Here is a 14,959-nt window from a genome sequence, read left to right as displayed (position 1 = left end):
CTCAAAGGCTAAGGGAGCAATCCACAGTCCCAGCCAAGGAGCAGTAGTGCTGGGCAGAGGGACAGCAGCACTACGACATTCAAAGTTCTGCTCTTGGCACTGGCCTGCGCAGAAGCCTATTTTACGTTTTGCTAGCTCTAGGCTTCTGCTGCAGAAAGGCCCGGTTGGGCCCCATCTGTGGCTGCCAGGAGGATCCATGGCTGGCCCAGCTCTGCCGCTCCCTCCATCCCCACAAATTTCAGGGCCTTTTGAAGGGAGCAAACACCCCGGGTAGGTTGTCAACAGCTTGTGCAGTTGGTGGGCACAGCAGAAACAGCCCCCTGCCATCTGTGGAGCTGCTGGTGGTGGAGAAACCTCTGCCGCATCCGAACCTGCCACTCCCTCCCCCAGAGGAGTACAGAACCACAGTTTAGGATTGTTCTGCAAGGAAGTGGAGTGGGAAATCCCTGGTTCAAATGTCACCTCTGTCATGACCTCACTAGATTGCCTTGAGGAAGCCAGTGCTCTCTCTGCCTCAGTGCCACACCAGCAGTATGGGGATAATAATACTTAACCTGCTGTGCAAGGTTATTGTAAGCACCCTGAGATAATGTACCCCAAGCCCTATATCAATTTTGAAGTATTATGACTATGATACTCCAGGCATCCCTGCCTTTTCAATGAAGTTGCTTGATCGACTTCTCTTTGTTGCAGTCCCTCCCCCCCCCTTGCTGGCTTTTACTCCATTCCTCTTAGCCGTCTGACATCCCATAACCCTTTTTTTAATGGGTTTTCTGTAAATGTGTAGTGCCTCTGCTTAAAATGTGGTGCTAGGCTTTGGAATGGGCTTATTATGTTTAGGAGCCAGAACACAGCGCAGTGTATGCACAGACAGATATCAATAGTTCTACTGAGACTGAGTTTCTTTTTCTCTAATGAAAGGTTGGGAAAGACTATAAAATTTCTGTGGGGTTGTGAGGAGATCAGAATTGTTCAAGGTCAGAAAGAGAGAGAGAGAAAAGGGATTAAGTAGGTGGTGATTGAAGCAAGTGATTAGTGAATGGGTAGATATGTACTAAAAAACACCCCTCTAATAAGACAGTTTTGTGGTGGATCAGTTGCTAAGAGATGTGATAAAATGAAATGTCCTTGCAATATAGAGAGTATTGCATTAATACAAGGGCCTTTTTATGAGAAACTAAGGGCACTTCCAGTTGACCTATCGAGCATTCACCCTGATTTGTTTGCACGATGATTAGATGACATTGACTGTTTATTGAAAATTCATTCTTATTTGTTTGCATTGAGGTTAGGTGAGGTTGCGTCAAAGCATATGTTAACTCATATGTCACAGTACCTTTTCCCATCGTTTTCTTTATTGCAAAAGTCCGATCTTTTGGAGAAGCTGGATTTTTGCACAAGACCTCCCAATCAACTATAAAACACGCAATTTGAATTTGCCAAATATATGTTTAAATTCTACTTGAGAATAGCAACTGTCTGGCAGTGCCCTAAGTCTGAGAAATACAAGCACGGAAGCACCCTTTGGAGCAGGACGTAAGATGTGTTGCATATCATTCTACTCAAACTTCACCTGATATACTCTGAGAAAAGACTTATGGGCATTAGCTTTTGCAGGTTTGGTCTAACTATACGAAAGAGATTTATGCAAATAACAAGCAAAGCAAGAAGCACATCTAGTAACAAGGACTGAGTATATTTTGCCAGTGACAAACTGCTGCTGTTATCCATTGGGATTTTCAAAAGTGGTGTTGAAATCATAAGTCATCATTACTCGGTATAAAATATAGAACCGTTGGTACACACTGTGATTTCCAAAGTAGCCTGAGCAAAAAGGAGAAGAATTTGTCCCAAGAAGCTTGTTGCAAGCAGCATTCTGACAGAACAGAGACAAAAAGAGGCACAGAAGATGGAGAGGAGGGGAAGCGCGGAAGAAGAACATGCTCAAGTTCACTGTACTTATTTTTACTTTCGAGAGGGAACGAGGACCTCCTCTTACCTAGTTACAGATTCACTTTGGGGTCTTGGGTGCAGAAAATGCTAAAGATTGCACATAAATGAAGGAAAACAGAAGCTCATACTAGGCATTATATGTCAGATGTGTGTGTTTTTTTAAAAAATTCTTTTTAAAATGAAAAGTGGCCATGGGAATTGTAATCCCAAGTGGAGGAATAGCAGGTGAGGAGTTTCTTGATCCTTTCCCATGTAGTCATTTTTTCCCCATTCAAAATTGCCCTTCCTCTTGCTGCTTTTCCATCTGTGGTGATTCGATAACATGTATATGGGAGGAAAAGAAGCTTGGATTCCCCAGTATTACACAGAAAACTGAGAGGACATGATTAAGCAGCCCCTCCCTCCCACCATTCCTCTTGCCCCAATTATAGCAGCCCAAACACTTGTTTTTACAGCTGTTTCATAGTTAAGGGTAAATAATGCTCAGTTAGCTTTGTCCTGTGTGGTAGGCTTCCTTGTCTGTTTTTCAGTAAAACCATTGATGCCAGAATAATAACCAGTTGCATTTTACAGTGGTACCTCGGGTTAAGTACTTAATTCATTCCAGAGGTCCGTTCTTAACCTGAAACTGTTCTTAACCTGAAGCACCACTTTAGCTAATGGGGCCTCCTGCTGCCACCGTGCCCCCGGAGCACGATTTCTGTTCTCATCCTGAAGCAAAGTTCTTAACCCGAGGTACTATTTCTGGGTTAGCGGAGTCTGTAACCTGAAGTGTATGTAACCCAAGGTACCACTGTATATCCCAGTTGAAGCTTATGCACTGTTGTTGTTTTTCTGTGCAGCTTATCAGTGGTCATCAATTACCACCTAGCAGTCTCTCCAGGAGTAATAAAGCTGACCCCCTAGTTCTAGTAGAAATTTATGGTGTTCCGGAAGACCATGCAAAGCAACAGAGCTGTGTAGTTAAGGGCAATGGTAAGTGCAAAAGTCTATTGGTTGCGTAATGCTTCAGTAATTTAGGGATTTAACTCATGGGCTTACATAGCTTATCAAAGTTTTGCCTTTGGCAACTGGGCCTATATACAGAAACAGCAGTGCATGAATTAGTAAGGAAAGCATGAATGGTACATACACACACAGAGAGAGTTCTTATATGGAAAATTGAAAATTCCACTATTTGAATGAATTAGAAAGGACAGGCTAAAATACATACATTTACATGTGTGTGGGGGAAAATAGAACAAAGGAAAGATCAAGCTTTGTTCTAATTGCATTCTGTGGAGGTGGACAGGTTTGTTTCCCACCTTCATTGTTTACGTCAGAGCTGTAAGTGGGCAGTGGAAGAAAACAGACAGAGAAAAATGCAGGAATTTGTATGTTTGTAGTACCAGTATACCTCTCTTTCTGTGTTTTTGCTTGTCCCTAGTTGTCCGTTGTGGTTTTTGTGCTTCTTTTGGGGTGTGTACAAATGTATGTTACTTGAACAGCTGAGCCACTACAGAAGCATACAGGTCCCCACACTGTGGACAGACATACACTTCTGTTTGCGGAAACAAGCTCATAGAAAGCCAGTCCTGTAAGCTGGCAGCCCAAGCCAGCTGTGTGCAGCGCTGATTGCCTGGTGCCTGCAACACCACAAATTCCCCTTTCCTTTTGGTGATGGGCTGGGCCAGAGCCCAAAGTGGGTGGAGCAATAGATAAAGATTTTACTTGTATGTAGTAGGCTGCATTCTGCATAACCTCACACATGCCTCTCTGTTCTCTATCTGGACAAGCAGGTGGCATTCTCAGAGTTCAAGGACACATTCCATCCAGGCAAAAAGACTTGGGGAATGAAGTGGGGCCACTGGGGGGGGGTATGTCTGTATCTGGGGCAGATGGAGAGGTCTCTAGGCCACATTTGGTCCCTGAGCCAGAGGTTTCCCATCCTTGTCATCTATAGAAACAGACCTGATTGCAGGTGAATCTTGCTTCAACACTGGAGATGAGGCAATGCCTGAGGACAGCAGACTAGTTTGGGGGAAGCAGGGCAGACAGTGTGAAATGCATCAAGCTGTGTCCTCCAGCATCTCACTGCCACTCTACAGGATCTGCCTAGTGATAAGGCCATCCCTACAGGAATGTCTGTTTCATCCCGTCAGCTTCTGGATTTCAGTTGTTGGGAATCACAAGTGGGAGAGCTCTTTGCATATGCCTGCTCTCAGTTTGCATATGCCTTCTCTCAGGGGTTTCAGGCAGGGGTCTCCTCCAATTCTATGTAGAGATATTGGGGGTTGAGATGGGCACCTTCTGCATGAGAAACAGATGCTCTTCCATTGAGCTGTCTTCTTCTTTGGTGATCACTCATAGCCGAGTAAGATTGTCTTCCATAAACATGGTTTTAAAAGTGAGTCTGTAAGTGACTGTGGAGGCCAATTCTGGACCCACACGTCCTTCCACAATGGGGACTTAGGTTTCCAGGCAGGAGTTGATCATGGTGAGGGTTTTACCAAGCGTGCCTTCCTCTTAGCACATGAGTTTGAGCATCTTCAAAGCCCATGACACCTTTGGTAAAGGCTGTTCTCCAACTGGAGCGCTCGCAGGCAAGTGTTTCCCAGTTGCCGGTGTATATACTACATTTTTTTAGATTTGCCTTGAGAGAGTCTTTGAACCTCTTTTGTTGACCACCAGCATTACGTTTAACATTTTAAAGTTCGGAATAGAGTATTTGCTTTGGAAGACGATAATCAGGCATCTGCACAACATGACTAGTCCAACGAAGTTGATACTGAAGAATCATTGCTTTGACACTGGTGATCTTTCCTTCTTCCAGTACACTGGCATTAGTTTTCCTGCCTTCCCAAGTGATGTGTAATTTTTTCAGAGACATCACAGCATCCAACTCCTTGCAGGCTTCCCACAGCCATCAGGTTGGCCACTTTGAGAACAGGATGCTGGGTTAGAGAAGCCTTTGGCTTGATTGCTTTCTTAGGCTTGCAGTAGAAAAAAAATATCCTGGCAAATGTTTAAAGTTGTGTCTTTTATGCATCCTTGCTGCCTTTCCACTATCTATCTGAAAAAAAGAAAGAAAAGAAGCATTACGACAAAATTAAGGGAGGAATCAAATCACTGTGTCACTCCAAATGGTTCACCTCATTATGGTTCACTGCTGGAAACTGTGCATAGTTGTGATTAAACTAAAAAGAAGAAGCCTGTCAGTGGATCATTTAAATTCCGAAGGGACAGCTCCACTGCAGTGTAATGCCAGTTTTAACGTCAGGCAAACAAGACTAGGTGTAGTTGAATTTTTCAGCTTTCAAATTCCCAAAAATGAGGAGTGCTAAAAAAGTTGGAACATGACTTGGGAATTCAAAAGATATTTTGGTTAAATTAATGTAATTTAGTTTTGCTTGGTAAGCAAAACATGTGTACAATTGCACAAAAATCACTAAAAATGATTGCCAAGTACTTGCAGTTATATATTACCATTATTTTTTATTATTATCTATTATTACCTAACTTTTTCAGAAGGTATAAATTAAAATTCTCTAGTTTTCCAAAAGCAGTTTATGTGCTTCTTCATCAAACTTAAACCAAGCTAAATGTTGTCCAATCATAAATATAACAGCAGATTTGAATGCCTCACACCCAAAAACCTATTTTTAAGATGACATTGGATGGCCATCAGTGATGCATGCTTTAATTGAGATTCCTGCATTCCAGGGGTTTGGATTAGGTGACTTTTGGTGTCTCTTCCAATTTTGCAATTCTGTGATATTCCCCCAGACTGGGACTCAAGGTGGTTTACAGATAAAAAATAGAAAAGCATAGATATAAAACAGAAAAGGCTAAAAACATAAGAAGAGTTTCTACTTAGCCAGCCTTTGTTTTGCATTTGTGGGAGCATTTCAGACTTGTTCTCCTGCAATCAGTGAGAATCATCAATGAGCAGAGAAAGAAATAGGAAACAAATGGAGGTTTTATTTTCAGTGGTCAGTGAATAGAACACAATTAGCAATGTAGAGTTGTTTTAACAGATCATTGCTTGTCTTATATTGCTTTCTTTATTTCAGCTTTGAGTCCCAGGTGGAATGAAACATTCACATTTAACATCCAAGTTCCAGAGCTTGCCTTAGTGCGATTTGTTGTAGAAGATCAGCTTTCTCTCACTTCCAATGACTTCCTTGGGCAATACACTTTACCACTTCTGAGCATGAATAAAGGTATTAGTCCCCCTCCCCCTGCCACATGCATAAATCCCTAACAACAATTTTTTCTCTTCTTGATTATGATATGCAACATAGCCTTAAATTGAGTGCTTCCAAGGTACAGTGGTTGTGTTACTATCATTGCTGAAACCAGACCTGTTCAAAAAAATGTTGTAGTGTTACTATTTTTAACCATGTTAGTTGCCTAGCTTTAATTTGTGACATTGTACAGAACTGAATGGGGCATTAATTGCATTACTTGTTGAGTCTTCACTGTTCCTAAAAGTGTGAACTCTGCTTTCCCTTTTATACAGATCAACAATGTTGTCTTTTAATGTGCATCCTTTTGGAATTTCTGCAATTTTCATTTATTTCAGCAGCAGGAGCTGTCCTGTGCTCTACCACATGTTTACTTTGTTACTTACAATTGTAGCTGACACTTCTAGGTGAATGTAAGGTAAAGGGACCCCTGTCCATTAGGTCCAGTCGTTGCCGACTCTGGGGTTGCGGCACTCATTTCGCTTTATTTCCTGAGGGAGCTGGCGTTTATCTGCAGAAAGCTTCTGGGTCATGTGGCCAGCATGACTAAGCCGCTTCTGGCGAACCAGAGCAACGCATGGAAACGCCGTTTACCTTCCCGCCAGAGCGGTACCTATTTATCTACTTGCACTTTGACGTGCTTTTGAACTGCTAGGTTGGCAGAAGCAGGGACCGAGCAACGGGAGCTCACCCCGTCGTGGGGATTCGAACCGCTGACCTTCTGATCGGCAAGTCCTAGGCTCTGTGGTTTAACCCACAGAGCCACCCGCGTCCCTTCTAGGTGAATGTAGGGGCCAGTTAATACATTGGTTCACATACAGTTGTTTTAGGAGAGTGTGCAGGTCCATAATGGTGCTTACAACCTATTTGTGTGAACCGGTACCTCCATGTTGACTGTATTTCTGTAGCCGTCCTGATTCCCAGGATGCCACTGGCCACATCTTCGAGGTTGCAAGCCCAGTGACTGCTCTGTGCGCTCATAGGTTCTTATAGGAACATAGAAACTTGTCTTTTAGCAAGTCAAAGCATTGGGTTCTTGCTTTGCACTGTCTACACTGATTGGCAGTGGCTCTCCAGGGATTCAGGCAGAAGTCTTTACCAGCCCTACCTGAAGATGTGAAGAGGACTGAACATGGCTCCCTCCTGGGTTCCATTTCTTGGGACAGAACTAAGGTTTATATGTCTTTGTGAATCACTTTGCCTGTAACCCACTCATTCATTGCTATTGCATTTACAGGTTATCGCCAGGTTCCACTTTTTTCCAAACTTGGTGTCAACCTGCGCCCTGCTTCACTCTTTGTGCATATTTGGTACTTTAACCAATAATGTTTGCTAACAGAGCTCCCTCAGCAGCCTGAATCCTCAATAAAGAAACCATGGTTTAATAGTACTACTTTGTTACTGTCATAACTTATTTTTACTTGTGTGAGTCAATGGTATTCAGTACGCATAAAGGCCATATGAGAGTTGCTTTGCTGAATCATTGTTCTGTGTCAGTCCCAACAGCCAAGTCAGATGCTTCTGAGAGCTCACAAGCAGGGAATGCAGGTGGCAATATTTTCCATTGTTTATCCCCAGCAATCTGGTACTCTGCAGCATGTTACTTCTGTACATGGAGGTCCCATTTAGCTCCCGTGATCACTACCTATCAATAGAACGTGATCCACTAGGACAGTGTTTCTCCACCAGTGGGACTTGGGCCACTTTCAGGTGGGCCTCAGTGCCATGACCTGTTCAGTAATTCCTCACTTGGCTGCTGCACACCCTAGTCATGCCAGAGCTATTTGACGTAACCAGGGCCAGCACCAGCAACTCCTGGTTTGCTCAGACAGAGAATCTCAGAGGAGGAAGAGGGAAGGATGGTCTCCCTCTGACAGTAAAGGCTAGAGGAGGCATTGGAAGAAAATTAGAAATAAAAGGTTAATATGCATTAATGATTATAATAATATAATGGGTATAGAAAGGGTAAGAGGAGAAAGCTGTTATAGCAGGGAGACATGAATATACACAGACAAGGAAAGGGGGATGAAAGAAATTGTCAGGGGAACAAACAAGGTCCAAGTTGAGTGTGAAAACACAAAGGGAGAAGAAATTGCAAGTGGTGGGTTAAAATGTTTTTGAGACTCATGTGGGGGTGAGAAGAGAAAACAGTGTTTAAGCTGGGTACCAGAACCTTCTAATTCCTGGATCCAGCAAGTGTTAGAATTTAATCAAGGCTTCTAATTATTGGAATAGCTAAGATAGCCTCCTGGTGAAGTGATAACCTGGGTGATGGGCCGTTAAGGGGCTTGGTTCAAGGTGGCAAATGGGTGGGTAAAGCAGTGAACTGGAAAGAGAGTCAGAGCAAAGTTTGAGAGCAAAGTTTGCTTTCTGTTTGAATCCAAGACTGTGGGTATGGGAGAAACAAGACCCTTTGGGGGTGTTAATGCTGTGAATGCCACCATCATAGGCTGTAGGTTGTATATACTATAAATTATATATCATAAAGACACTACAGTCTCCGCTGTGCCTTATTTTCAAAAGGAAACATAAACTTAGGATAAGTGCCTGGAACCCCTGGAAAATGCCATCTTCACCTACAGCCTTTGGAGTCACCAAATTCTGGGTAAAATAGGAAGGTTGTCACAATACCTCCAGAGCAAATGTGTGTACTGAGCTTGAAGAACGCTGGCCTATGGAACTCCTTCCCACAAGATAAATGCTGCGGGAAAGAATTTAGGAATTTCTGAAGACTGATTAGATACCAGTAGAAAATGATGTTAGTAATTGCCAGCTGATTATGCCCAACTCTGATCCACCTACCATCATTTTGTGACTGACCTCACAGCCATTTTGTGACTGGTGGGCCTTAATAATTCTCAGCTGGACCCCAGTGATAGAAAGTTTGTGAACCCCTGCTGTAATTTACATTTCAAGTTACTCAAGCTAGTGACGGCCATTATGTCCTGGGGCTGTGAATTCCATTTGTTAAGTGCACACTGTTACAATGCATGCAAGTTAAAACATGCAATCTCTCAAACACGTCAGATCCTTCCCATTTTCTAAGATCCCACACTGATTAGAGGTGCTGGGCATGCCAACCACGGAGATATCCAACAGGTTTAACACAAGAGTGATTGGTGTATTGCCCATTGGAATGAGGTGAATGTAGTTTGGGAACTTTGCAACGTGGATATTTTTTGTTCCTTGCATTCCTTATTTATCTGGCATGTTGAGTATCATTAATGCCATCTAAGAAAAACAATGGCCTGATTTTCTGTTTTATGAGCAGCTGTCTGTAGGAAGGCCTTGTGCTATACTTTTTGAATCCAGTAAAATAATTCCTTAAGAAAACAGTTTGCAGTTTATAGCTCACCAGTGACTAAGGTCCAACGTGGCTTGATTTGAGGTTTCATTGTGAAACCTCTGAGAACTAAAATGTATGTGATGCTCGGTCACATGTAGCTTGTTGCGCGTGTAGGTCCCCAGGCCACCCCTCAAATAACTTCACACATAACACGTAATTTAGTTTTGGTTTTTGGGCACTATTTTGGCCACAACTTTATTAAAATACAAAATCAGTGAGTGGTTGTTTAGACATTGGTTATGACTATCTGTCCCCCCGCCTGGGACAGAACTGGCATCCCGAGGTCCGATCGGTAGCCAGTAGAAGAGAAAGTCAAACTGGGGGGTCACCTGAGCTAAGCGTCGGACCCACGCCGCTCTCCCCAGCAGCTCCCCGAAAGCTTGCCTGCCCGGTCCTATAACAAGGATTCCCATAACAGGGATTGAGCGGCCCTGGTCCCATAACAGGGATTCCCATAACAGGGATTGGGCGGCCCTGGTCCCATAACAGGGATTCCCATAACAGGGATTGGGTGGCCCTGGTCCCATAACAGGGATTGGACGAAATCATGGCAAGCCCCAGGATTCCTTTAACAGAATTCCCTTCATCGCAATAGGAGGGGCAGGCACCGCCTGTTCAGCCCCCTCCAACACCAGCATATTATAACCAATGCCTAACCGCAACCTTACAAGTTGTGACGAATTGCAGAGTAGTAGGCAAAAACCAAATGGCACAGCCAATCACCAAATGGCAAAATTCCTACTAGGCCCCTGCGCCAAGGCAGACGACCCCCATGACAGGCAAAGCAAGGTCAACCGGAAAAGAGGGCGGGTGGGCGGGTGATCCGATGCACTCTGCAAAGAGAAAGAGAAACCAGAGTGCACCAATATTTAAAGACTATGGTCCCACCCACTCAATTTGCAACATACAATTTGCCCCAGCAACCCGGTTATCCAATCACAGATGCCAGGCAATAACTATTAACCAGCCTGGCAACAAGAGGCCTGGCCCGGTGGCCCACACCGCAACACGTGCTCTCATTTATTGGAGAACACGCTTTCCCATTTAGGAGGAAAATGCCGAGACCAACAATAAATTGGGAAAACAGCACATGAGGCAAGCCGTATGCCATGCCTTTTGCCTTGCAGGGCAAAAAACAGCTTGGGAGGGATTTTTAGAAGAATGTGAGGTGAGGAAAAGACAGTCATCCACCTCCGAGCTTTCTGCCAGTTTTCCGCTTTAGTTTACAGATCCCATAGCTGTGTTTGGTCAAATGCAACAAATGTCAGACGCAAACTACATGCGACAATATTCTTTTAATGCACTGGGCAGGGAAGATGGTAGTGGCAATATCGTTGGGTCTAAGAGCACATCAGGAAGTTGCACAGCATAGCAGCAATGCGGTACCACAACATGCAAGAACTGGAACAAAAATTGGAACTGGAATCAGAGACATCACACACACAAATGTGCAAATCCAGATTCTTCAGCCCCAAACCCTGTCCAGAACTCTAATTGTGACCATATATTAAATAACAAAGTGGTTATTTTTTTTTCTTTGTTGCTTGTAACTTAGCTAGCTGCAGGTTTCCTTGGCTTCTAGATTAACACACGCAAATCATTCCCCACTGAAATATACACAGGCACAACTGTATAGTAAATGAGCAATACTTTTAAGCACAAGTACGGAGGGTGGTTATAAGAGAGGACCTTGTCATTAGAGGCCCCTGTTATATGGAACGCTCTCCCCAGAAAGATCTGCCTGGCACAGACATTATCTCCTCAGCACCATTCATAGACATTTGACTGTTAACATGTTGGCTTGGTTTTTATGTTGATTTTTTTATGTTGATTTTTTTATGTTGATTTTGTTGCTGTGAGGTTAGGAAGGATTTTTATTGCAAGCTGTGTGGGTTTTGTTTATTGTGATATATCCACAATTATTCTGTATTTTGCATGTTTTGTATTTCTGATTGTAAATCACCATGAACCCATTTTGGGTTTATAGTTATGTATGCATATAGGTATGTAAGTCCTTTGGCACACAGGCATTCTCGAGAACCAGGAAAATAGAAACTTTCTTTAACCTTTGGGATTCTTAACAAAGACAAGCTCAGCTTGCATATTTCATTAATAAATGAGTGAAATTGTTATTCGTCTATCTATCTATCTATCTATCTATCTATCTATCTATCTATCTACCTACCTACCTGCCTACCTACTCAGTTGCTGCTTTATCTTCTGTGTCAATATTTCTGCATTCACACCAGACTTGACAAATTTGCAAACTATCTGCAACTAGAGAAAGAAGTGCTGTTCATGAAGCGTTTTACTGCTGCCTTGAAACCTAAGTTCTCTCCATGAACTCTGAGTTGTGTTCCTGAGTTTTGTGGATGGCTCATATTTCAGGATGGCCCATAGTCATAATTTGCAGAAAGCTTATGGATAAAGTTTTTCCACTTTGATGAAATGGATGGTTGAACTGTATATTTTGCCAAGTTCTAAGTTTCAGTAACTCTGTACCACTATGATTTTGATATCTCTATCCAGGCGCATCAATGTGCCCATGATACTTGCTGAATCTGACAAACCGGGGCTACTATCCACCATAGTTAGGCTTATGCACACCTAACACTGTGTTGAATTGTAGGCCAATGCCATTCTGTAACTTGAAATGTACAGCAGAGAAAAGAATTCACTGATGAGTAAAAAACACCACGGTTATTTTAGATAATATTTATTATTTATATCTAAAAAGCCAAACATTCTTCAAAACTTTAGTGCATGAATTAACACACTTCTGCAGCTGTGACTACTTAATTTGCTAACTTTACAGATGTTAGATAAAATAAAGAGCAATGAGGGGACAAGTAAGTGCTTTAGGCACAGATGAGAACAGAGGAAGAATTAGATCGCAGTGACATTTTAGGCACTTTTAAAAAATGGGATGGTGCATCTAGTATGATTGATTATCATTTGCAATGGTTACGTTGTCTTTTTAATCTTTTTATTTAATGCCATTCTCACGAATAAAGCCATGTGTCTTCGTGGTTTGAAAGTCACTGCAGACATGGTGCCTTGGGAGTTTTCACAAAAACACAGCAACCCTGGGTGGGGGAAATGTCTCCATTTATTTGCGGCAGAGAAACCCCCAAAGACAATAAACAGATGTCTGAAATAAATATTGATTGAATTTCAAGGTTAGTAAATTGGTTAACAATGAAAAGATGGGTGCCAGGGGCCTAATGCAGATATGCATCTGGATCCATTCTTTGATCATAGATTGCAAGATACTTTATTCAGGACTTCTACTGGATTACGTTGTGATCCTGACCATGTCTACTTAAAATGAAATCTTACTGATTTCAATGGATATTGCCACAGGTGGCTGGTGCCCAATGGGACTGGTAGAGAGGCCAACATTCAGGAACACAAGTGCAACAGCATTTCCCCATCTTGTGCTCCCCAAAAACTGGAATTCTTACAAATACTGCCTCCAATACTGGAGGTAGAACACAGACATAATGACTTGTAGCCGGCCCTACCGTGAGGCAGAGTGAGGCAGCTGCCTCAGATGACAAATTTTGAGAGGTGGAAAGTGGTTAGAAAGTTGTGCCGTCTGGTCCGCCCTGCAGCCGCTAAGCTAGCTTGCTGTTATAACATGGCCGGTGCATGTGAGATTACCTGCCTTGGGGTGGCATGTTCCAAAGGGGGCAGGAGATCCCAATCCATACTCAGCAGCAGCTTCCAACTCAGCTTCAGGTAAGTCGAAAATGCATCTAAAAGCCATAGCCAAGGAGCTGCATTGCTGCTGGTTTCCTCCCACGCCACTGGGGTGCAGGCCTGGGTCTGGAGTGGGACATCAGTGGCACATCTTGCTTTAGGTGCCAAAAGGTCTTGGGCTGGCCCTGCCATTGACAGCCATACCCTGATCTATTGAAGCCATTACACAGGTTATGCATTGTGTGAAGAAGGTTGGTGGGAGAAGTGCCATTTGCACCAATGGACCAGCCTCCACTGGCACTCTCAGGCAAGTGGGGTTAGGACAGGCATAGTCAAAGTTGGCCCTCCAGATGTTTTGGGACTACAATTCCCATCATTCCTGACCACTGGTCCTGTTAGCTAGGGATGATGGGAGTTGTAGTCCCAAAACACCTGGAGGGCCGACTTTGCCTATGCCTGGGCTAGGACTACCACCTTAGCAGGCTAGAGGGCAATCTGGGAAGAGGAAGCAGCATATTAACACATGGATCCAATCCAGCTATCTGGGGTGTTTAAAGCTTCAGATCTGGATGTCTGTTACTTTTGAAGGGTCCAGTGCATGAAGGCACAATGAGGTCCCTCTGCATTTGGAGAGACAAGGGTTATTCTTCAGCTCTGGCAGCCCCAAACCAAAATTGTGGCTCTGGCATCCAATTTATACTTCACATTTGCTTGCAGAGAGTTTCCATTCTGTATAGAAAACATTTCTTAGCTTTTTCAGCACTGCGGAGGCATCTTAATGTATTTGCTTGTGTAGCTTTTCTTTCTTCATCAGGGGATCATAGAATCATAGAATTGTGGAGTTGGAAGAGTTTGATTTCCCCAGGCAATATGGTGGCAATGTTCCAAGAATGGCAGAAACCACCAGTCATTTTTGGCACTGCAAAGTATATTCTACTTTATCCAAATTATGTTTCTTTTCCTACATTGCAATTATCCTTCGGCTCCAACAGCTTTCTAAGCTATAAGCTCCTTAAATCTGATTTGTGTGCCTTAAAACTATTGTATTTTGGTGCGTGTGGTGGGGAGTGTTTGTGTGTGATGTGTCCACCCAGGTTCAGTTATCTGCAGACCAAAATGTCATCTGCTAGTCAAAATACATTGTAATAATATTGTGCCACAGCCAGAATCCAAAGAGACACCTGGCTTATTCCTTGTGCTTGAAGGGAATTGGAGTTCTGCCTCTCAACAGCCACTCCTGTGTCCCCATGGCAAATCACTTCTGGCACTGAGGAAGAATAAATAAAAATCCCATTAGGAATGTACAAGACTGGGTGTGCTTAAAGGAGGACTCTGGGTGCTTTATTTGGTGATTAAAGCCTTAAATGACTTACACCTGAAGTATCTGAAACTCCCCTAGCTTCCCTACAAAACTTTTCAGGTGTTAAGAGGATGCCCTGCTGGCCACTCGGCCACACTGAGACGTCAGAGTGGTGACAGCCCAGAAGAAGACTTTCTCTGTGGCAGACCCCAAGCTGTGGAAATCCTTCCCTACAGAGGTGTGTCTAGTTAGGAAAAGGAGAATCTGTCAACTTCAGTTTTTCTCAGTTTCTCATTTTTCCAATCTTGACTTCAGTTCTGCACATTTCCATATCAATTTGCAATTACAAAGAAGAACTTCGTGAACAGTCACCAGCATTTGAGTGCATTTTTTCCTTAATATACAAATTCTCACAAAGCAATTTCCTCTGAT

General features: G+C 43.2%; 1 protein-coding gene and 1 long non-coding RNA gene across 2 annotated transcripts in view; one reads left to right on the top strand and one right to left on the bottom strand.

Moving 5' to 3' along the window:
- The window catches only part of LOC310659079 (1-phosphatidylinositol 4,5-bisphosphate phosphodiesterase zeta-1-like), a 52,148-nt gene extending 44,579 nt beyond the window's left edge, over positions 1–7,569 (top strand). The window contains exons 11-13 of the mRNA XM_083402061.1: positions 2,796–2,928; positions 6,006–6,155; positions 7,417–7,569. Of these exons, the coding sequence (XP_083258187.1) occupies positions 2,796–2,928; positions 6,006–6,155; positions 7,417–7,505 (372 nt within the window). The 3' untranslated portion in view covers positions 7,506–7,569. The remainder of the gene's footprint in view (positions 1–2,795; positions 2,929–6,005; positions 6,156–7,416) is intronic.
- Positions 1–14,959, bottom strand: part of LOC310659326 — a 192,378-nt gene that overhangs the window by 36,811 nt on the left and 140,608 nt on the right. The window lies entirely within an intron of this gene.

The sequence above is a fragment of the Podarcis tiliguerta genome (assembly GCF_965153285.1).
Source record: "Podarcis tiliguerta genome assembly, chromosome: 10".
Taxonomy (NCBI): Eukaryota; Metazoa; Chordata; class Lepidosauria; order Squamata; family Lacertidae; genus Podarcis; species Podarcis tiliguerta.
The sequence above is the reverse complement of the archived record's forward strand: the minus strand, read 5'-3'. Positions and strand labels throughout refer to the sequence as shown.